At 47.1% G+C, this 23,877-nt stretch overlaps 1 protein-coding gene and 1 long non-coding RNA gene across 7 annotated transcripts in view; one reads left to right on the plus strand and one right to left on the minus strand.

Moving 5' to 3' along the window:
* The window catches only part of GRHL1 (grainyhead like transcription factor 1), a 47,162-nt gene extending 29,293 nt beyond the window's left edge, over positions 1–17,869 (plus strand). For 4 of the 6 annotated variants that reach the window (XM_032497011.1, XM_032497012.1, XM_032497009.1 and 1 more), the window contains 8 exons: positions 684–842; positions 7,235–7,322; positions 8,602–8,741; positions 9,805–9,842; positions 11,909–12,000; positions 12,337–12,422; positions 14,936–15,000; positions 16,204–16,318. In XM_032497011.1, coding sequence (XP_032352902.1) covers positions 684–842; positions 7,235–7,322; positions 8,602–8,741; positions 9,805–9,842; positions 11,909–12,000; positions 12,337–12,422; positions 14,936–15,000; positions 16,204–16,318 — 783 coding nt within the window. Of the gene's footprint in view, positions 1–683; positions 843–7,234; positions 7,323–8,601; positions 8,742–9,804; positions 9,843–11,908; positions 12,001–12,336; positions 12,423–14,935; positions 15,001–16,203 lie in introns of all 6 variants that reach the window. The other 2 variants (XM_032497008.1, XM_032497007.1) reach the window with 2 other exon arrangements.
* The window catches only part of LOC116668882, a 36,385-nt gene continuing 15,074 nt past the window's right edge, over positions 2,567–23,877 (minus strand). The window contains exon 3 of the long non-coding RNA XR_004326112.1: positions 2,567–2,694. This is a non-coding gene — a long non-coding RNA (uncharacterized LOC116668882). The remainder of the gene's footprint in view (positions 2,695–23,877) is intronic.

Here is a 23,877-nt window from a genome sequence, read left to right on the forward strand (position 1 = left end):
CAAGTTCTGGAACAAGGGTCTTGGGTCTTTGAAATGTGTTCTGTTTTAAAGACTGTAATTCCAGTAACACCCACTATGTGGTGCTCATGCATCAGAAATAGATTCTAAGACTAAATGCATTGAAGCTCAAAACCTGTGTGACGGTATGTGGAGAGGTTAAAATTCAGAATCACAGATATAACGGGGAAGTGGGGCATGTTCATTTTCTGTGCAAGATCCACCTGGATCTAAGTAACAGCCTTCATACCACTTTAGTAACAGGGCTCCCTGGTTTCATAAAGTCCAGAATATTAGACATAGGTACCCCGGGTTACCCGGGAGGCGGTAACTGCAGGCAGGGTTCCAGAGTTTATCGTAAGCTGTAAAACAGCTGCAGAGAGAACCCGTGCCACTTGGAACATTTAAAAATGACATGGAGAAATCCACCAGCCTCATCCCCTGTGTGGTGCTGAGTCAGTCTGCTGGGAGGGAGCACTGACAGGGCTCAAAGCTGCTGTCTGTTTTTCTTGCCATTCCTGTAACCAAAAGTAGCTTTAAAATAGACTCTTTATCACCTCTTTAAAAAAATTTTCTTTCAAACAAGAAGCCAGGCCCCGGTGGGAACGCGTACAGTGGTCTCAGGAATCGAGCAGGCTCGTGAGCTGCGCGAAAGTCACTGTCGGCGCCTCTCCTTCCCTTTGCAGGTCTTCATCTCTGTCAACTGCTTGAGCACGGATTTCTCATCCCAGAAGGGCGTGAAGGGCTTGCCTCTGAACATCCAGATTGACACCTATAGTTACAACAACCGTAGCAACAAGCCTGTGCATCGGGCGTACTGCCAGATCAAAGTCTTCTGTGACAAGGTAAGGCTTTCAGCTGGGCAGGGACACTTAGAATAAAGTATGTGGGGTGCACTCTTCCTCACAAGAAAAGACCAGCAGTTCATGTGAGCCACACACAGTCACACTGTAAAGGGGAGAAAAATCATCTTTGGAGTCAAGAAACACTAGAAGGGCAACGAGCACATTTTGGTGGCGTGTCTGATGGGGAGGCCTCTGGGACAGGTGCCAGCTGTGCCCAGTCCTTGGCGGCCCCTCTGCCTGGGGACCTGCGGGCAGTGGCTGGCTCTCCTTGAGCTCTGGTTCTGAGGACTCTTGGTGGACGAATTGTCACCAGCCCACCTGCATCCAGCCCTTTGGCAGGTTGTCGCCAGCTCACTGAGGCAGAAGATGTGGTTCAGATTCTTCTGGACAGCAGCAGGCAGGCAGGAAGAGGCCGTGGGCCCAAGTGATCTCAGTGTCATTTCCTCTCTCTAGTGCAACTCCTTTTTTCCTGGAGAAAAGATGGTCAGTTTTGCCAGGAGCAGAGCCAGGAGCTCAGCTGCATTAACTCCAGAGAGAAGCTAGTAGGGCCCCTGTGTCTTGGGGGTTGGAGACAGGGGTGTCCCAAGAACGGGGCAGAGTCGTCTGTTGAACTCAGAGTGAAGAAGACTTTGACTTCTCCCACTCAGAAATGTTGGACGGTATGTTTTTGCTAGTCTCCTCTTTTCACCCTGTTAAGACGTCTCTGTTACAAAGATTTTGAGAAGGTACTAGGACACTGGGAAGACAGTTGCCATCCGAGGCCCGGTGTCCACCTTGTGCTCTGGGTACCCGGAGCACAGCATCTGGCCCCAGCGGATGAGCCTGACACGTTCCAGGTGCACAGGGCTCCCTCGGACGCCCAGGTTCATGACATTTATTGAGTACCTGTCATGTGCCTGATACTGTACTAGATGGTATTAGTTTTCTATTGTTGCTGTTAATAAATTACCACAGGCTTAGTGGCTCAAAACAACACCCATCTGTACCTGACGGTTCCATAGGTCAGAGTCTGGCACGAGTGTTACTGGGCTGAAATCACGGTGTTGAAAGGCTGATTCCTTCCTGGAGTCTCTGAGGGAGAACGCATTTCCTTGCTTTCTGCCTTCTCAAGGCTGCCCGCATTCCTTGGTGCGTGGCCCCTTCTGTGTTCAAAGCCAGGGGTCTAACAGCACGTCATTCACCCTGCTTCCATCACCACACCTCGTCCCCTGGGTCTTCTGCTCTGATGGACCGTTGTGATTCTGTGGGCTCACGCACATGACCCAGGGTACTCTCCGTGTCTTAAAGTCAGCTGAGGAGCAGCCTCCTTCTCCTTTGCTGTGTACGCGGACATAGTCACAGGTTCTGGGGATCAGGTGTGGACATTGGGGGCGGGTGTTAGTCTGCCCACCACAGGGCTTGCACGTACGCTGCATGTTACAAATGACAGGTCACATCTAGTATAGAGCAGGGATTTCTGACCCTAAATCAAATTTCTTTCCTTCATACCACATTCTTCTTTTTAGCTAAAAGAAAACCTAAAGAAAAACATTAGGAATGTCCATGTTCTTTTTCTAAAAATCTAGGCAGGACATCGGTTCAATTAAAAAAAAATTTCGTATCTACTATTTCTAAAGAAATTCCATGTCTGTTTAATAACTTTCCTTGACTTTAGAATTCACAAGTAAGTTCTTTTTTTGAAGGTGTTTGTCCTTTACGAGACTTGGCTAGCCTCACGTCGTGTCCTCAGGGCTGCCTGTGGCCTGCATCTGGGTCAGGGCCTGTCCTCAGGGCTCAGGTCTCTTAGAGCAGTGTCCCCCAACTGTCTCTGGCGAGACCGTATCTTTTATTTCAACATGAACTACTTCTGCATCTGTAAAGTACAAGAAAAATTCAAATGAATTGCAAGAAAAGTAAAATGAAACATAAAGTCATGCAAACTAAAGGCTCCAATTTTTTATTATTTGATTCAACAGACATTCTAATTGCTTTCCAAATGCTTACTCAGTTTCTACGTGGCGTTACTCGGGCTGTACTGTCTGTGGACTGATGCTGGCCCACAGCTCACATTCTGACTTCTGCTGTGTGAGAGGATGTCAGCACCAGTTAGCATGAGCTCAGGTTTCCACATCAGATGGTAAAGACCAGGAGGAGGAACAGCACTGATTTGTGCTCTTAAACAAATTTTGTTTTAATATCAAGACTTTTCGAGGGAGGCTCCTGTATTGGTAGCTCATTTAGAAAATGGAAAAGAGGAAAGGCTTCATGAATGGTCCAAAGTTATTTTATTACTTGGCAGACGTACAAAGCTTAGAAACCAGTTCTCTCTGTTGTGTGAGTGCGTGCCGATGCACTCTGTGAATCAGAAGGCCTTTTCTTCAAGTTGCAAACTTGTGGTTTGGGACAGCACGTGGTTTCGTCTTCTGGAGTTGCTCCTTGCATGCTCATCTGTACATTTAGATCACATGTGATGGGAACATATCATCCAAGGTCTTGGAGAGCATGTCAAATATGAGGCCAGAGTCCATCACTGTGTTTTTATTACCGGGCTGTGAGCTCTGTTGGTAGTAAAAGGAAATCACACAAAACCAGGCATCCGCATGTAGAAGGGCTCTGTGTGGCCTGTCACCAGGAGCCCAGTCACCTCGGCCTTCATGGGGCTGGCTTTCTCTGTAAGGCCCCTGAAAAATATTCCCTACCTGCTTCCCCTTTGCTGGAGTAGAGGTCTACACGGAGAGGAAATCGTTGGTCTCCTCTCCCGCTTGCAGCCCTCGTGTGTGTAGGAGTGGTGGTGAGTGTCCTGTAATAGCGAGGTACCTAAGGGACACAGCAGGTGAAACTAGACACTGTGTTTATCCCCAGTTTTTAATCTCAGCTATTATGGGTAATATAAAATCCTGCGTGAGAAGACAATGTGTATGTGCTGTGTGTAATTAATTTTCAAAGTCCTTGAACCTTTCAAACCCATGAAACCCGCTGTGACCCCACCCCTTCTCCTGAATCTGTGCCTCTAGTTTTAACCTTGTGGTTGATTGTCCTGGGTCTGTCCTGTGCTGCCTCTTCTCTTGGGACTCTCCACCTGCCTCCTCGAGTCCCTCTTTTCTCAGCTTTGACTCACCTGCTACTTGGTGCCTGTCCGTTCATTTCCCTTTGCTGGCTCTTACAGCTCTCATGTGTTACGAACCTACACGTCCACATTTGTAGTACAGATTGTACATTTGTAGTAAGAAACTAGAAATAAGACATCTTTTGATGTCCTTCAGAGGTATTTACGTTGTTTTTCTCTTCTAAGAAGAACGTTTCATCAGCACTCTATTACGAATTGCTTAACTAGTTCGATAAATGGAATTTGCTCTTATTTCAGAAGTAGCAGCAGTTCAACACTTTTTCAGAGAAAACAGGAACAGACGTTGGCGCTCTAACCAATGGAAATGTGGCCACTCCCCTTTCTGTGAGCTCGTATATACACCCCTGGTCCATCCTGACAGAGAAGAGTGTCGTTGGCGCTTACTTCCCACAGCTGGCCTTCTCCTTCATCAGAGTGACAGTCACTGTAGCTTTGACTGGGAGCAGACGGTCCAGATTAACTCTGTCCTGCGTCTTGGTGGGATTGCCCCGGATCAGTCTCCTTAGTTGTCGACAGAGAGAAAGAAAGAGTCAAAACAGCTTGACAGGTTCTGCATGATGTCATGGGATTTTCTCTAACATTCCTGCAGTGTGTGTACCTATTGCTGCCGAAGTCTTTCAGCTCTTGTTTGTCTGAACCTTTATTTCACTTTCAACTTTGAAAGCTCTCTTTGCTAGCTGTAAAATTCTAGTTGACTCTTTTTCCTAACAGTGTTTAAAGATACAGCTCTTCCCTCTTCACGCTCCTGTTGTTTCTGATGAGAAATCGCTCATCGTTATCATTGTTCTTCTGTATTTAACACGTCTTTTTTTTTTTCCTATGACTTTTTAAGATTGTCTCTTTTTACTGGTTTTGAGTCCTTGATGTGTGTCTCTCGGCTTCTTAGAGCTCATTGAGCCTCTGGAATCTGTGGGTTTACAGTTTTCATCACGTGTGAAACCTTCCAGCTGTTATTTCTTCACCTGTGTTTGCAACTTCCTCCTTTGAGATCGCCCGTCACACGTGGTCTGGCTGCTTAAAGGTGTCCCACGGCTCACCGATGCTCTTTTTATTTTTTTGGACAGCCTTTTCTCTCTGTGTTTCATTTTGGATAGTTCCGATTTTATGCCCTGAAGTTCCCCTCATCTTTCCTTTTGCCTTGTCTACACGGTGTAATCCTTTCCCCTGTATTTTTCATCCCAGACGTAGTTTTCATCTCTAGAATATCCATTCGAATCTGTTTCATAACTTTCAAGCTTCTTCCTACCACGTTCAGTTTTTTCCACTGGCTTTGACCATACGAACTGCAGCCTCAGCGGCCGTGTTAACTAAGTAACTTCCCTGTTGGTTCTGGGTTGTCTCGGTGGCTTGATCATCCTCTGCACTCGTGCTCTCCTGCCTCCCTGGCTGCCTGCAGCCTCACTGGATGCCAGACGTCCTGAGTTTTACCTTGTTGGGTGCTGGGTGCTTTTGTAATCCTGTGACTCTTCTTGAGCTTTGTCCTGAGATCTAGCGATGTTCCTTGGAAACAGTTTGACCCTTTCGGGTCTCGCATTTGCAGTTTGAGTGGTGGGTCTGGACCAGTTCTCAGAGTCAGGCCTGTTATTGTCCACTCCTGAGGTGAGGTGTTCCTGACTCTGCCGCCACGGCCCTGTGGATTGGGTGTGTTTTCAGTCTGATTGCTGGGCACAGGCACCGTTTTGGGCCCTGCGTGAGTGTTGGGCCCTGCTCTCTCGTCTTTTCAGATGGTTTTTATTCCCCGACCGTGGGTGGCTTCCTCACCCCGTGCTCTCTCTGCTGAGTCCTCGGGGGCCCTCTGAAGACCTCTGGGTTCTTTCTCCTGTAACTTTCCGCTTTGTCACTTTGGCTCGCCACCTTGATGTCTGTGGGCTTCACCTCTGCCTCCCCAGTCTGGGGAACCTGGCCCAACAAGCCCGCCGGACACCCCTCCCTAGGCCGCAGCCTGGAAGCCCCGGGAGGGCGGGCCGCCCCTGGAGGGCTCGCCGCGTGCTTCCTGCTTCTCAAGAATTGCTGTTCTTCACTGCCTCGTGGTTGGAGCCTTAAAAATCCCTTGTCATGCATTTTGTTGTTTCCTTTTTTAGTCGTTTCTGTGTGGAGGGTGGCTCTGGTCTGCGTTATTTCATCTTAGCGTTCTTTGTAGGTAGAGCTCACAAGTCAGGAGGGGAATGTCCTATTTTGTACAACAACCTTTTAGGGGGCATGCTCTATCATCTCAGTGAAGTTACTCTTAGCCTGCTGGAAGGGACTGAGAGAAACCAGCCCCGACAGTCAGGGCTAGCAGACTGGCGATACTTGCCTCTTCTCTGTCCGGGAGGTAATGTCAGGGTTACATAGCAGTGTTCATAAGCAGGTTGCATGTTTACTGATACGTTAGCAGATGAAAACCTTCTGAAAGAGGCAGAAGGTGGTTTTGTATTCCATATTTTAAAATGTGATTTTATTGTATAATAGTGTTAAAGTGAGTGGAATGATTTTTATTGCCTCTCTCTGCTAACAGAAAATTTATTTACAGAAAAATAAGCCAGCAGTTCATACTTACCTGGTTGACTTTGTAAAGAAATCTGTGCCATCCAGAAATAAATGTCAGTAGGTCAAGCAAAATGACTAATGAGTAGTTTTGTTTTTATTGCACTTACTTGCTTAGCTTTAGGTCGTGTTTGTTACTCATGTGCTCGTGGGTTCAGTTGTGTGGCATGGCCATTCTTTGTGTGGTTGGTGTGCACTGTGTGTATATGTGCTCTCTGTAGGCCTGGGAGTACACGGTTTTTTTTTAGTGACTGCAGATTTCTAGTTAAATGTTTGCTTTTGCGAGTCGTAGTTGGTCAAATCTGTCACTTAGTTGATGCCAAGTCCTTGGACAGAAGCACAGCTTTCAGTGACCACTTTGCCTCTACAGGGAAGTGCAGTCAGAGTCGGATCAACTTGTATTTGCTCCTTGGTTTTCTTGTTACTAGGCAACGAGAGAAGTAGCTTGTGTCTTTGAAGCCGGTGTGTGGTACATTAGCAGATTTTCTTGGCCTTCCATTTAATTTGGCCACATCCATTGTTGAGGGAAATTTTGCTCTATTTGTTTTTTAAACAAATGGTTTCCTGGAATTTCATATAGTTAAAAATAGCTTTAAGACTGGGCTTTTCTGAGGAAACTGCTATGATAAGCTCTGTGAATGTAATAAGCAACACGGTTCATCTCCAAGGAAGAGATACTTTCCCCCCACTGGCCAGGAGGAGAGTTAGGTATTCTCGAGGGGATCAGATAAACAGAGTCATGTCTTCTCTTGACTTACAGGGAGCTGAACGGAAAATCAGGGATGAAGAGCGAAAACAAAGCAAAAGAAAAGGCAAGTGTCCTGACCCCAGCTCCCAGCTGAACGCCTGTAAGTAGAAGTGTTTCCACCGAGTGTTTTAGACCTTTTCCACCCAGAACAGTGACTGGGGTTTTCAAGCAGAGGATAGAGTAGTGGATATTTTTTTAACTACTGTGAAGCGGTGGCTTTGCTTCTTTATGAGGTACAAAAACAGATGAAGGGCTAAACTAAGTGCTTTTCTTAGGGAACTACTGGCAGGATTCCTGAATTTTCCCAGAGTTCAGACCATTTTGGCTCTTTGGCTCCATAGTTCAGGTTGCTGGGTCCAGTCCTGAAAGATTACACACATTCCACCCGAATAGCTGATGATGAAATTGGAACTTACCTAACATTTTAAGAACAATAATAACATCCTTTGGAATTCAGATTGTTTTAATTCCAAATGAGTGCGGTTTTCTTAGGTTGAGCGTTCTAACACTTGCAAACTCTATAGGCTTCTGTTTGGACATTTCACCAGGAAAGCTTTTTTCTTTTTTCTTTTTGTTTTCCTTTTTTATAATGTGACCCGTATTCATATGCACAAAATCCTGTAGCTCTCAACTAAAAGGAGAAAGAACAGGCTGCTCTGTGCGGGTGCTGCCCTGTGCTGCAGGGCGTGGGCGGCCACGCCTGCTCTCTGAGCATCCGGGGACTTTGGCCTGAAGCACGTTAGTCTGGGCTCTCCCGCCAGCATCAAAGTGCAGACTCGCGAAGTCACTTCAGGAAGCAGCTATAACTACCTCGGAGAGCTCATCACTGAGCACTTCAGGGCCAGACGGTGGGGGAGGATGGAGTCTATAATTTAATACCTAAAAACTAGACAATCATGCTGACTCTTACCCTCCCTGAGGTCTGGTTCTGAAGATGAAGGTGTGAGGTTAAAGTGCATATTCTGATGTCGAAGAGGACGTTGCTGTTGGAATAAATTATTTAATGAGGAGAGCTAAGGTGAAATTGCTCCCGAGTTACGTTTATACAGTCGTAAGTTTTAGTCTTTCAGACAAAACCTCAGCATGCTTCGCCTCTGTTCCAGATCTTCTGTATGTATGTGTCTGTGTGTGTTTAAAGATGCCTTTTTCTCTTCTGGTTTTGATAAGATTTGCAATTGATTTTTAGTGTAAATTCAAACAACCTGTTTCTTCACATAAGCTGTGATTTTTTTCTCAGTTCAGGCAGCATGACCTGTTTCTCATTCTGCTTCAATTTAAATTTCTTAAACAGTAAGGAAAATGCTCTGGCCTGCGTGAGTCTGTGTATATAAGCTGTTGACTGTAGTGTCCTGTTTTTGTTTTTGTTTTTGTTTTTTAAGTTTCTGATGTTAAAGTGCCACTGCTCCCCTCTCACAAACGAATGGATATCACAGTTTTCAAGCCCTTTCTTGATCTGGACACTCAGCCTGTCCTCTTCATCCCCGACGTGCACTTCGCCAACCTGCAGCGGGGCGCTCACGTAGGTAACCAGGATCCCAGGGTGGCTGCGAGAAAGTAAAACTCCACAAAGGGGAAGTCTTTGGCATTACTCATCGTAAACAAAAGCCAAAGCTTAGTGAGGCTGGCCCAGGGTTTGGGGTCCGCTCTCTGGAGTGCTCCATCTGGGTGACTCGATGTCCTTGCAGCAGGGTGTGTTTAACCCTGCTGCTTTGGAACCGCAGTGCCAGCCCCAGCAGCTAAATCCTGGGTGTGTTTATATATTTATATCTTAGCTCATTTAAAAGATTCTGGAATAGTAACATGGAGTTTGAGTCTGTGAGCTTGTGAATTTAACTTACATGGGCCTGGAGAGGAGGGAAGAGCCAGAGGGAAACCTGGGGTGGGGGCCTTAATGGCACAGAAAACATTCAAGGGCTTTATGGTTTCAGTTAGTGGATCATCACTGGCGCATGTCTGGCCGTGTCTTGGCAACTAATGTGAAATATAACAAATAGTCACGCTCCACTTGGAGCAGAAGCTCAGAGGTAGGGCCTCCGTGCTGAGTGCAAATAAAAACCCACAAGACATCTGCGAGTGCCTGACACAGCCTCCCACAGGCCGACGCGTTTTCAGAGCCCTTCGGGAAGGCCGCTGTTGCCGTGTTCAGTTCCTAGTGAGAAGCTTTGGGGTGAGCAGGGGCTGGCAGTCTGTGTTGTAAAGGGTTGAGTAATGAACATTTTAGGCTTTTGGGAGTCAGAGGGTTTCTGTTGTGACTGCTCACCTCTGCTGTTGTGGTGCCAAAACCACCGTAAACACTGTGCCATGAATGAGCGTGGCCTTGTTCTGGTGAACACTTTATTTACATAAACAGGCCTTGGGCCAGACTCGGCCCCTGGCTGTGGTTTGCCAACCCCTGAGTTAGAGGAGTTTAGGACGGCCCTAAGAGTCTGGTTATGGGGAAATCAGTCTAAAGGATTTTGTATGAGATGGGTCAAATTCAAAATTATTTTCATTTTAGAAACAATTCATTTAAGGTCTGCGATATTTAGCACATGCTTGAAAAGCGATCTATTTTTCTTTCTTTTTTTTTTTTTTGGTCCTAGGTCCTTCCCATCACCTCAGAAGAATTGGAGGTTGAAGGGTAAGATTTGTGTTTTGTTTTGTTTTAATAAATTCTTTTCCTTTTGAAACAATATCAAACCTACAGAACAATTACAAGTACAATACAAAGAATTCATTTTTTCCTGAGCTGTTTGAGAGTAAGTCGCCAGCCCAGTGAGCCATCACTCCTAAGTACACTGGTGTGTATTTCGCCAAGCAAGGATTCCTCCTGCACAGCAGTCAAAGTCAGGATATTAACACCGAGAACTCAGTACCAACCAGTCCTCATACCCCGTCCAGGCTTTGCCAGTTGTTCCAATAATGTGGCAAAAAAGGATCCAGCTGAGACTCATACAGTGTATTTAGTTGTCCCATCTCCTTAATCTCCTTCAGTCTGGAACAGTCTCAGTCTCTCCTTGACTTTCCTGAGCTGCAAGCCAGCTGTTTTGTAGGACGCCCCTCTGTTTTCCCTTGGCTGGGTTAGATCATGCCTCTCTGCAGGAATGTCACAGACGAGGCCTTGCCCTGTGTGTCCTGCTGGGTGGGACACCTTCAGTGCACCCCTCCCCTCGGCTGACAGCGTTCCCTCCGATCGCTTGATTAAGCTGGTGTCTGCCAGGCTTCAGCACTGTGGAATATTCTTCCTCCTTTTGTAGTTAGTGTTTTGTGAGGAGGTGCTTTGTAGCTTTGTACATATCTCATTCCTTGTCAGGCTTTGAATTTCTTCATTGATATATTTATATCAGTATGGACTCATGGTTTCCTGTTTTATTCAGTAAGTTGTGACCTACATCATTTACTCTGCTCACATTGTCTCGGGGGCCGGTGGGATCCCTCAGGCTTGCTCCTGGGTCCCTTTGACGTGACCCTCCCACCCCCGCACTGCTCAAGCACTTCCTCACTTTCAGGCCTAGTGTGTTCCTGGCACTTGTGTTTTCTCCTCTCCAGCCCTAGAATCAGCCTCTTCTCCAGGAAACCCTGGTTCCTTGTGGTGGAGATTGGGCTGTAGAAACCCAGAGGAGGCCCCTGGGTGTGCTTGCTGCTGTTGAGGTGTTGCTGCTCCTCCTCGGCCTGCCTGCCCGCAGCGCCCTGCTCAGTGCTCTGCCGTGTTGAGGGTCCAGTCCCCTCTCTGGGCCATCCTAGCTCCCCATGCCCACCCACACTGGCCGCAGGCCTTCCCTCGAAGGCCGGTTCTCCAGCATAAATCCTGCAGGTGCTTTTGAGGCCTGTTACGTGCTGGAAGCTGAGACAGACTGAATATTTTAAGGCCCAATCCCTATTCCTAAAGTGGTGATTCTGCTTGAAAGCAAGCACTTACGTCATTTTCAGTTAGTTTTTCAGTTGCTTTACTGTGTTCTTGCTCACCTGCTCAGAACCGCACCCATAACTTGTGCCTTTGACAACCACTCTGATCTTTTCAGTCCTTTCTTCTATAAACATTTTCCCCTTTTTATGTCCACTGACACTGCTGTATTTTACCCTTTTGGAATTTTATGTTGTGATTGTCCCCAGAGTCCTCCAGCTGGTTCTTCTGCTTATAGGTCCTGGAGTCCCCTCCGGTCTCTGCCAGCACTCTCGTCCCACAGAACTTTCAGATTCCCTGATACCTACAACATAAAATCTAAAATTCCATAGAGCTGTGTGACCAGGACTTTCCAGACTAGCTTTGTCTTCCTCTGGAACATTCTGTTACAGCCAGCCTGGCTTTGCATTTTCCCCTTCACACTTCCTCCCTTTTTTGACACGCCATCTCCTGTTACCACCTTCACTTGCATCTCAGATCTTTTCTCCTCCATAAATTTTTTCCTGAAAAGAAACTCCAGTTCCTGAGAGGGCAGCTTAAGCCACATAAGAGCTGTGAGGGTCTCTGGCAGATGCCTGCCTATGGGCCCAGCTCGGTCATTCAATAGCCTGGGCCTGCTTCAGTCAGCATCTTTCCTCGGGCCTCTGATTTTCATCCACAAAATAAGAAAGCTGGGCCAAATAAAGAATAAAGATCATTTAAAATCTAAACTTTAGTGATATACCACTCCCCCACCAGCTCCTTTTGTTTCTGCAAGTGATTTAAGGTGAAGTCTCCAATTACATACTTTGGCTCCCCTGCAGGTCTAACTTGAAAAGGGGGCCATACGGATCGGAAGAAGATTTTGTGATTCCCCCTCCTGCTAAGCTGACTCGGGTAGAGGAACCAAAGAGAGGTGCGTTGGTTTACATTTCCTAGAGGGAGCTTTAAATTGGAAGTGAGTTCTGAGTCTGTCAAAAGCATCAGTTGCTCAAACAAATCTTGTCAATGTTGACTTCCTTGAGTGCTCTTCCATCAGATCAACTCCTGGCTTGAGCTTGGACTTACAGCCGAGCTAAAGGAAGCTGGAAGTTCTGTTCCTTAAGACGGGTTTCGTGTCGCTTCCTGTTTGCTGGCCTTGATGTGCTGTCTCTTTTTATTTTAACCAAAACCCACAATCTGTTTTCTTATTTTGTTCCTATCAATGAACTGCGTTTTTCTTCTTCCCTGCTTATTCTTGCCTGGGGACCAGTGCTGCTCTATGTGCGAAAGGAGGCAGAAGAAGTCTTTGATGCCCTGATGCTCAGGACTCCATCTTTGAAAGGCCTCATGGAAGCTGTAAGTAGTAGAAACTGTAATTCTCTTGAACACTTACATAGAATTATGTTGGAACAGTTTACCAGACCATCCAGATTCCTTTGTTGTACTGAAACCTTTCCTGAGTCCAGGCGCCTTGTCTGTGCCTGTGGCACGTGCCACGTTTTACCCCGCCTCCCATGGTGCTCAGTCGTCGCGGGGCTGCCCCCATCACACACCACTGTTGGTGGATGGCAGTCACTCAGCAATGTCTGGTCCACTGAACTGAGAATTTGTGATGACCTAGAGAATAGTTTAATTTTCATACACTTGGTTAAAGGGAGATTCCCACTTAAACTACTTAGAAACTAACAAAAATTATTTCAATCAAATAAAATCTTAAAAGCTTCATGCATAAAACAGTGGCTCTTTGGTCTGCCTTTGAAACTCCTGATCCTGGGGAATGACCGAACTTGTGTCAAGATCGCACCCAAAGCCTATTTGTGAACATTTAAAGGTGTGGCCAGAGATGACCCTAGGCCCCTCCTGCAGGATCTCAGCAAAGGCCCATAAGCAAAACACCCTGCCTGCCCTTTGGGACCTCAGGGAGACATGAGGAGGGTGCCATGCTGGTCCCCCATTTTGGCTTTGGCCCTGGGTGAAATTTACGGAATCAGCACCACATCTTGGTATTCACAGCCTTGGCCCCGTAAATCACAGGAACCTTTGAGCTCAGAGCGTGTGCATGAGTGGGCTGGAAATAGGCTTCTCCTGGCTCCCCCGACCACTGCAGTGTGTTGAATTCACTTAACAAATATCTGTTAGGGGCCTGCTTTGTGCCAGGCACCGTTCTGGGCACCAGAGTATAGGCATACGTGACGGTGCCAAATGGAGTTTAGGTTCTGGTTAGGAAGGCAGAGAGAATAAGATAAGCAGAGAGACTGCTGTGAAATTGGCCAGGTGCTGATAAATGCGATGACACAGTGGTGGGGGCGCTGTCGCGGGGTCTCCCCCGGGAGCTCCACATTCACAGCTCTCAGCGAGCCCCTTCCCCCGCACAACAGCCAGCACTGCCCTTAGCACTCTGCTCTCTGTCATTCTGCTTCCTGTGATTTCTTCTGGCTTCCTCTTCCTTACCTTGCCTCCTGGCAGCCCTTCCTCACTTCATAGGAATCAGGCAAACTCTCGATTATGGAGAACGAGGAGAGTGTTAAAAAGATTGAGACTCACTGTGCCAGATATAACTTGTCCACAGCTCATAAGGAATTCAGCTTACATCTCCCGGGGTGGGGACTTCATAAGTAAACAGAGAATTATTATCCTGTGGTACAGAAGAGAAGGGAACTTGTTTGTATGACTGGAGCTTGGATTTGGTTTGAAAAGTGTTATGTTTTTAGATTGAAAGCGATCTGCACTGTTGGTCTTCTGAGGCCCCATTTCTCAGTGCAGCCCCCAGCTTTGCCCTCAGACTGAGGGCAGGCGGGTGGTAACCCCGGGGTGAGGGGGGTGGTCTGGACAACAGCTCAAGTACAGAGTTTGATCTCAGCTCAGTCAGCGGCTTGGCTCTGTGGTGATTCAGCCCCTCCCTTTAACGACGGCTGCCGCGCCCTGAAAGGAAAACCTCTGGAGCCTATCCCGCACTGGTTCCATCGCACTGTGTGGACCACCCACTGGTCACGACGGCGAGGAGGGGCCTGAGGCCGAGGCCGAGGGCCGCCCTCAGTGGCTGCAGCCACCCTAGCCGGCGCCCTGCTGCCCTCTGCAGAGGCTCGGGGCAGAGCAGTCCGGGGCACAGGCCTTGGCTGGGATCCGGGCCTTTGATGTTTCTTCTGGGCCCGCGCCGTGGGATAGTAACTTGTTTTTTTACTTCTCGTAATTCTGTATCTGAAATTAACTCCTTTGTGCGGGACACGCCTTAATCCCACAGCAGTCCTGTGGTGTGTGAGGTGAGAGTCTCTGGTGAGAGGGGGCTGAGGGTTAGGAAGGTCACCTGCCAACTGAAGTGAGTCAGAGCAGATTCAGTTCAGGTGCGTCTGACTCCAGAGCAAGGCCTTCACCCAGTGACGGAAGTACCGTGGCTGGATCGATTCATGTCGTCGTTCGTTTGTCAGAACCCATGGAGTGTACAGCCCAGAGAGGGAGCCCGGCTGTGGACTGACTCCAGTTCGTGGCATTGCACAGCGTGTGCTCACCACGCAGAGCAAAGGCACCGCACGGCGCGAGGTGCTGATGGGGTGGGGAGCAGCTCTGTACTTTCTGCTCTATTTCTCTATAAATGTAAAACTGTTCTGTAAAGTATTGATTTTGGAAAACTATGGCCTTGTAACACACTAATGACATCTGTAAACTCAGGAGAAATAACAGGCACCTGATTCAAGCTCTCTCCAAAGCTGGGCCCCACCCCCTCTCGGACAGGCTCTCATCTGTGTCTTTGCACGTGCTTTTGTGAAAAATGGAACGCTGAGTGACTGTATCACTATATTAATACATAGACTGTTCGTGTTTTCAAGCAACGAAAACAGCATTTTGTAATTATTTTTCTTTTGCTCTTTTAGATCTCAGACAAATACGATGTTCCTCAAGACAAGATTGGGAAAATATTTAAGAAGTGTAAAAAAGGGTGAGCGTTGACCAGCATTCTCAGTAACTCTAAGTAACATTAATATTATATAACATTCTTAAAAAAAAATTTTTTTTAAATATTATATAACATTCAAGTGATTCACTTGCATTTGTGCCCAGTCAAGGACCAGTTATAGAAACATCAGTACAAGAGTGTATTTTTTCCTTATTAAATTATCCACATAAAGTTGATGTCCCTTTCTAGGACATCTTTGTGGATTGTTTTCAAGTGGAACTTGTACTTGTCCTTCCCATGCTCGGCAGCAGCGCAGTGACTGCAAATCCCAGAGCGCGTGATGAGGTCCACTCAGGATGGCAGCCGTCCCTGCCCCCTTGCCGGAGCCCCCGTCGGCAGCCAGGCGCTGGACTGGGCACTTAGCGTGGTCCTTAATTTCCACGTTACGCCAGGACAGTGGGCACTGCTCACCGCTCCTGGGCGAGGCAGCCGAGGCACAGAGAGCCTGGGAGGCTTGTCCAAGGTCAGGTCACAAGTTAGTGCCAAGGCCGTGACTCCAGATCTGTTCTGACCGACTGCGAAGCCTCTGCTCCTTCCACTCCACCCTGGGTCGTGTGTGTAGTTGTAGGATGTTGCTCCTTTGTCCAGAAATGAATAGTTTTAGTCCTTTTGGACTTCAGTGCCTGTGCTGTTTGGCCTGGGTAAGCAGGGTACAGTGTAAGGGTCTTTTGGCTTAATTCTAAAGCAAGTGAAATTTTCTAAATGGGCCTAGTGGGAAGGGCTGGACTTGATGGTAGTTCAGCTAAACTTTGAGGGTAACTTGCCAGGGAGGAGAGTCTGCCAGGGAGCTGTGGCTTTAGATCACTAGATTAATTTAACTGATGTGCTTTCTAAAGCTGGACCTATGAAGTGCTCCTTCTGTAGGCTTGTTCCCTGTAACAGGTACTGTCTGTTGAGGGATCAGTCCATGCTGAAACAAGAACTAAGCCAGTGTGTTTTGTTTGTCACCTGCTCTGCACGTTATCAGTGCTTTGCTCGAGTCCCTCATTTAATCCCAATAACAATCTTATAAGGTAGGCACTATTATTATACCCATTTCATAGATGAGGAAATTGAGGCATAGGGAGATTTAAATAATCTGCCTCCCATGTCATTGCTGGTAAGTGGCAGAGCAAACTGTGACATCTGGGTCTGACTCCAGAGCGGGCAGGAGTAGGTGGATCTATCTTGTCTCCCGTCTTCCAGGATTCTGGTAAACATGGACGACAACATTGTGAAGCATTACTCCAATGAAGATACCTTCCAGCTGCAGATCGAGGAAGCCGGGGGGTCGTACAAGCTCACCCTCACCGAGATCTGAGGGCACAGTGGCCCACAGCTCCCAGCAAGCGCAGTGAGGGTGGCACCTGGTCTTTTGGTTCAGCAAGCCACAGGTTCACCAGTCAGCCGCCTTCCAAACGTGGGTGGATGTCAGTGGAAGGGATTCCTTTCAAGATGGAGGTGGCACTGCATTTGGCTTGGAGATAGCATTGACTGTATTGCATTGGCGTTTTTCAGATGACAGAGAAATCATATACCATGCTGTCTGAATTTTCTGATATAAATACTTAGGATTACAAGTGAAAAGTTTTCTCCAAGATATATTAGATTCTCTGGGAACCTTTAGGATATCTGCTACATTACTTATAAAATATTGTCTCTTCAGCACCAGTGGGCCTGCTCACTAGTGCAAGTCAGAAAAGGCACCAGGCTCGACTCTGTGTGACTCTGACTGCCTCAGGTTGTGGGCGTGGCACCCCAGGAGGACGGGGTGTACCCTTTCCCCCTTGGCCTCTCATCCCCCAGGAAGTGTTTACTCCAATAGGGTATGTTACCAAAATCCTCCTTGGCAACGTTCTTGAACATATCAACTGCCTGTCTCATGAAGAACTGCCCTGGTCACACTGTGCCTCCGTCAGGCTGCAGCTGCGTGTGTCTAAGTGCAATAGATGTTGAAGGCCTGAGTCTGTAAATGTGTACATACCTGTCTTATATAAATAGATAATATATACATGTGGTGTCTGTGTACATAGAGTGACGAGATGTGGTGACGTCTACCTTAAAGACTTTCTTGAGATGAGAGGTTATTTGTGGTCAGCTGTACCAAGCGGATGGAATACGGCGCTTAGTGGAACCCTCTGAAACGCTGTGTCTGTGTTTTCCCAAACACAGCAGTCTTCCGTGGCATAGCAAAAACCTTCTCAAACAACAGAGATTCTGTTCGCTCTTGAGAATGTTATTATTTGGATGCAGTGTTTAACAAATGAAGGCAAGAGAAAAAACACTACTGTAGCTCACACCTGCTGCGTGTGCCAGTATCAGTCAGGTGCACCTAACGGAGGGGATGAACACGGCAATTTCAGCCCATGCTGTGATTACTGTGGACTGGGTGGTAGAACTCACAATGGAGTTCTTCCTAATCTTCCTGTGTTAAGAAGTAATTTCTATTCTGTCATGTTTCATAGCCTTCAGGCTTTGGTTTTCTTGTATGCTCACAATTCTAGACAGCATTCATGAATTTATGAGACTATATTACTATGGCAGGGGAACATTTTGTACACGTGTTTAAATATATAAAAATACTAAAAAGTGTAATTTTGTAACAAGTAAAATCGCAGGTATCTTTAGGTTCAGGGAGGTAGCATAGGTTATTTGTATGAGTAGGATTGATAAGTTACATTCTTATTAAAATATTCTAATGAAGTATGTTAAATTGCTGGTTTTCTAAGATAAGATATTAGGGGACATGGGTCATATAACAATATTTTATATTTTGTTTTATGAAATTGATTTTGACTTGTTTGTTTTTAATTGTATAATTGAAGATGTATTTTAAACCAAAGGGATTAAATTTTTTATGTCTATTTCATAATATGTCATTTCCTGTTACTCAGTTTGACTTTATCCTTTCATTAGTAAGTAAAGCAAAATCTGAGATCTTAAAATCATACAGCTGAAAAGAATCACCTTAGCATTTTCTCCTTATTTCCCAACAGGTATACACAGATCTCTTCCTTCCTCTTAATTTTTCCTTAGAGGGGTCCAAAATGATCCAAGTCATTGTTAACTGAGGGGGCCCTGAATAATTTTTTAACTACTGCCAGAATTTAACCACTAAAGCTTAAGGTAAATGCTTTCAGACCTAAAATCTTAGTGTTTTTAGTTTTTAAAACTAAAAGCTTGACAGAAAATGTTTGGCTTAAAATCTACCAGTAATGTTTCCGTTCATCAGAATTTCTGAATCAAATGGCTATTGTGAGCCTATTCAGGTAACCCAGGTAAATGTGGTGGATGGACACTAAAAATACACTTCTGATGAACACACCATCACACTAATGAAGCAGACTCCCTGATAGGTTTCCTGCAACATCTGTGCACCTTTGTTCTAATCCTTGGGCCACAAGTTGAAAGTCCTGGGGGCAGTCTCCCTCCGGGTCCCCCTGCATTTCCAGAGCCTGTGGGGTGGGGCCTGCACCGGATGCCACTGCCCAGCTCCCCTCACACTCCCTGCCTCCCCACAGCCTGCATTTCTTCCTCCCTTTGTCACTTAGCTCATTCTTTTGCCTCAAGACTTGGCTCTGCCCTGGTGGATGGTCCCTGTCCCACTCTCCCCGCTGCGCGCGGTGATCAGACCCAGCCCGCCCTCCTCAGCCTCGTCTCCCTGGATCGCTGGGACCCTGCCCGGTGCTAGTCATGTGGCAGGTGCTCAGTAAGGGATTATCAGTGACTAAGTGACAAGCTGGTGCCCTTAACTAGTCCCATTACTGGCCAGACATCAGCAGGGAGATGGTTTAGAAGTTAGACGCTCAGAGAGGAGTGTGGCTGGACCTGGACCAGTAGCGACAGAGCGGGACCTGTCTGTTCAGCTGAGCAGCAGTCAGGACAGCAGAGCCTGAGACAGGGCAGCAGAGCAAGTAGTCTCAGGCCGACAGGACATCGTGGGGAAGGGTCACAGGACAAGGCAGGAGAGCTGGGCGTGCCCTAAAGTGTGTTCTTGAAAATTCCCGTCCCTCTGTTCACCCCATGAAGGAGGCATTTGTATCATCTGTTGTTAGCAGTATTTGCCTCCCACCTGCAAATGCTGGCCACCAGCATACAGCAAATACAGGCTGGTAGGTGGTGTGGTCAGGCCTCGGACCCACACCCTCTGCCTCCCCCGAGGGCATCACGCCGGGTGTGGGGTAACGACAGGTGCCCAGACTTGTTTCTTCTCCGTTCAGGTGCCTTCCGAACACACACCCTTGGTCCTGAACGCCTTTAGCTGTCACCCCCTTTAAATCTCTTAGCCAATTTTTAAAAAAAAATGTATAAATGTAATACATGCTAAGAAAAAAACATAAATTGTTGGAATGAATGTTAAAGCTCTATGGAAGGGTCTCTGAGGGATAAATTTCCTGCCACCCCCATCCCACGCCCCAGGGATAACCATCAACAATCTCTCCAAAGCCGCAGGGGAATCCTTTATGCAACTCACACATCATATTCATACTGCTTTGCAGGGAGGGTCATACTATGTTTTGCAAATGTTGTCATTTGCCGCTATTCTTTAGACGTGTGTTCTTTGTAACAACTGCATTGTATTCCATCACATAAATACCATGATCTAACCATGCAGATGCCCGTGATGGAGATGTAGGCTAAGTTTTGCCAGTACAAACATTGCTGCAGAAAACCTGCTGGCACATAATGTCCTTACAAGCTTGTAAAGTGGAATCATAGGGTGAGCTCTGAGCCGAAGAATCCTGAGTCAGAGACTAGGTTCCGTAAATATTTTGTAGATACTGTAAAATTGCCATCCGAAGCGAACCGATTACATTCCTACCCACTGAGCGCGCATGTTTCCTGTCATCTTACTGCTTTGATTTGCATGATTTGAATGCAGTGGAGCATAACTTCATGTTCGGTGGGTGTTTGTTCTTCATTTTCTATGTGTTTACGTCCCTGGAAGGATAATCTGTTCATTGTCTCATTTCCTCACTTCTTTGGCACTTCAGCCCAGTGCAGCCTGACTTCTGTTCCTGCCGCACCATCTGGTGAACCCTGTGCCAGATGTCTGACGATCTCCTTTAATCTTCACAGCATCAGTAAAACGGGGGGCTATCACCCCATTTCACAGGTGAGGTCCAGGAGCTCATGCTTCTAGGAAGGGACAGCAGTACGTTCAACTCCAAACTTCCATTTCCTTCCACCATCACATGCTGTGTCAGCTGCAAACGCTCTTTCCTAGGTTACTGATGCCCTAAAGGCTCTTCTTTTCTCTCTCAAGGACATTTGACATTAAAGACAAGCTTCTAAATTACTTTGGTATGTCAGCTGCAAGGTTTTGGTTGCAAGTGTCAGAACTCTTCAAGCTGGTGAAACAATAAGGAAAATGTACTGCTTCCCTAACTCAGAAGCTGAAGGGTGACCCAGCCTGGTTCTGGATTCCATGCTCTCAGTTGCCCCTCAGCCCCCGGCCTGTGCCCCCAGGCCTCCTTAACCTCTCGGTTTTTTCCCATAGCACTTATCACTTTCCGACCTGCCATAGGTTGTACTTCATTATTTTGCTTATTTTTTTTTATTGTTTATTGTTTACCTCCCTTGCTAGAATGTTCTCTCCACCAGAACGAGGGTTCTGCCTGATTGCTCACTGACGTGTCCCCAGTGCCTACAGAAGTGGCTGGCCCCTGTAGACACCAGGGCGGACGGATATCTTGCATCAGCCACTCCAGACTCTCACTCCGCCCTTCACCCAGCTCTCCTCCGGGGGGCGCACCTTGGGGACCACAGCAGCCTTTTTGGCTGGAGCAGGGAGCTGAGAGGAGGAACAGCGAGGTCAGGGACTGACTCCAGGCTTCCCCACCAGCCACTGCAAGCAGGCTGATCCTCTCAAGGTGGTCTCCTCCGCGTGCTCTTTCCCTCCGGTAATGAAACCACCTCCTTGTCCCTTCAGGGGTGAGTGGACCTCACTGGGGGTCACAGATGATCCCTTTACGACCCCCTGCATTCCATCTTGGTAAATCGTCATCGTCCCTTTATAATCCCTCTTTGAATTCTACTGTTTTGAGCGTGTCATCTGATTCCTGCTGAGACCCTGAGGGCTGCCACAAGCAATGCATTTTCACTGAATGACTGGATCAGTCAGTCCAATGTTGTAAGATGAATGAATCATTGGCAGCCCCTGGAAGATCGCTGGCTTTTGTGATCCTGACTGTTCTTTCTTGACTATTCTCTTGTAGGCTACCGCTGAGGAGGAATTTGGCCACACTCTCCTCCAAGTATAAAACACTGAGGGAGGCCCTGCAGCTTTTAGGTGGGTGACACACCTGGCAGTGGGTGGGTTTTCTTGCAGTGATGAGGAAAGAAAATTTGACTTGTTTTCCCAGCAATGATTCCAACCAGCATACACCTGTGCTCAGGTTTCATTGTGTACTTGGAGGAAGATAATTTCAAGGATCTGGGTGGATTTTTCCTTCTGGCTTCTGTTCCTTTCCATACATGGTTCTCCTGTTAATCTTTATAGAAAATCAAGTCAAAAGCCCAAAAGAACTGCCTCACACACCAGTGCACACCAGCCCCTGTGATCAGGGGCCTCCTGAGGCTGGACAGCAAGTTACAGTCACATCTGATCATCTCTCCTCTTGTCGCATGACCTCACGGAAAAAGCACACACTTAATTCTTAGGAAAGTCGTAGACAATAAAGATTAAAATAGTGCAGGATAGTTGTTTTTACTCCCTATTTCCTTTGAGGGCTTTCCTTCTTCCTTCTTTTCTTTCCTCCTTTTTCTTCTTCCTTCCCTCCCCTCCTTCCTTCCTTCCTTCCTTCCTGTAAGTCAAGACCTCAACCACTGCCCAGGGAAATTATGGAAAGAGAAAATGCTTGAGGGTTCTAGCTGGGCTGTTATCTAGGCCAGAATAGAGGCCTCTCTCCCTGTAAACTCTCTGCAGGGATGAGGCAGGATCCCTTCTGGTCCCCAGAACTTAAAACTCACCAGGAAGTTTATTACGCAGAGTGCGCTGCCTGGGCCACCTTCCAGAAGGGCAGGAAAGAGCTGCATGTAGTTCACATTTTCTCCACTGAAATGGATACAGAAGCTTTCCCCTAAAATGAGTCTAGACTTTTAAAGCCTTCACAAAAATTAGCTCCAAGCCGATCACAGCCCTAAATGTAAAATACAACACAATAAAATTCCTAGACAATAACATGGGCGAAAACCCAGGTGACCTTGGGTATGACAATGAAGTTTTAGCTACAACACCAAAGGCATGAGCCATGAAAGAAGCAACTGACAAGCTGGATTTCTTTGAAATTAAACACTACAACTCCGTGAAAGACAAAAGACAAGCTACAGACTGGGAGAAAATATTTGCAAAAAAAAACCACATCTGCTAAAGGACTGCTATCCAAAATACACAAAGAACTTTTAAACCTCAATAATAAGAAAACAAACTACCCAATGAAAAAATAGGCCCCAGACCTTAACAGACACCTTGCCAAAGAAGACACACAGGTGGTAAATAAGCACATCAAAAGATGTCCGACAGCATCCATCATCAAGGAAATGCAAATTAAAACAACCACGTCACACCACCACACACCCATCAGAGTGGGCAAAATTCACCACACTGATGGCGCCAAATGCCGGTGAGGATGTGGAGCACCAGGAACTCCTAGACATTGCTGGTGGGGATGCAAAATGTTCTGGCCGCTTTGGAAGACAGTCTGGCGGTTGCCTAAAAAATCACACTCTTACCATATATGTGATCCAGCAATTATGCTCCTGGGTATTTACCCAATGGAGCTGAAAACTTAGGTCCACACAAAAACCTGCACATGGATGTTTATAGCAGCTCTGTTCATAATTGTCAAAACTTGGGAGCAACCAGACGTCCTTCACCTGGGTGAATGGGTAAATCAGCTGTGGTCCATCTGGACCATGAAGTACAATTCAGAGCTGGAAAAAAATGAGCTGCAAAGCCATGAAAAGACATCAAAGTCATATTACTAACTGAAAGATTTCAGTCTGAAAAGGTGTATGATTTCACCCATATGACATTCTGGAAAGAGCAAAACAATGGGGGAAGTAAAAAGATCAGTGGTGGCCAGGGTTCATGGGGGAGGGGTGAATGGGTGGAAAACAGGATTTTTAGGACAGTGAAAATATTCTGTGTGGTGGATACATGTTGACATTATATGGTTGTCCAAGCCCATGGAATGTGCAACACCAGTGACCCCGAACATCAACTGTGGACTGTGGGTGATGACGATGTAGCATAGAGGCTCATCAGTGGTGACCAACGTCCCAACCTGGTGAGGGATGTCGCTAATGCGGAGGCCATGCATGTGTGTGTGGGGGGGGAGGGGGGAGGCGGAAATCTCTGTACTTCCCTCTCTATTTTGCTGTAAACCTAAAACCGCTCTAAAAAAAAAAAGAGTCCTAATACTCATAAATTTTGTTCCCACACAAATGCACAGACTTGCTCTCCTTCAGGTCTGAGGTGCCGAGAATGGGCTGCGTGCCAGCCAGAACCCAGCCTGCCTTCCACTCCCGACTGTGCATCTAAAGCCAAGTACTCTTTAGTACTCCTTTGGGGGTGCACGAGGCACCTGTCCTGGCTACCCATTCCTGGGTGGTGTCTGGAGGTGACCCTATCCCACGGTGGGCACGCCGGGTGGCCTGTCTGCCCAGATCTCGGGCTCAGCCATGCAGGTAGGGTGGTCCAGGTGGACACAGCCCTCCCGGCCTCCTGCAACCTGAGGCAGTCAGCAGTCTCTGCTGCAGTTCCCCGGCCCCCAGCATTCGGACTGTCCCCTGGCCTCACTCTCCCACATCCATGTCCTGCTGGACCACGGTGAGGCAGTGGCCTCCTTGCTCCGACACTGCAGGTGGAGCGCGAGT

This window comes from Camelus ferus, chromosome 15 (genome assembly GCF_009834535.1).
Source record: "Camelus ferus isolate YT-003-E chromosome 15, BCGSAC_Cfer_1.0, whole genome shotgun sequence".
Classification (NCBI taxonomy): Eukaryota; Metazoa; Chordata; class Mammalia; order Artiodactyla; family Camelidae; genus Camelus; species Camelus ferus.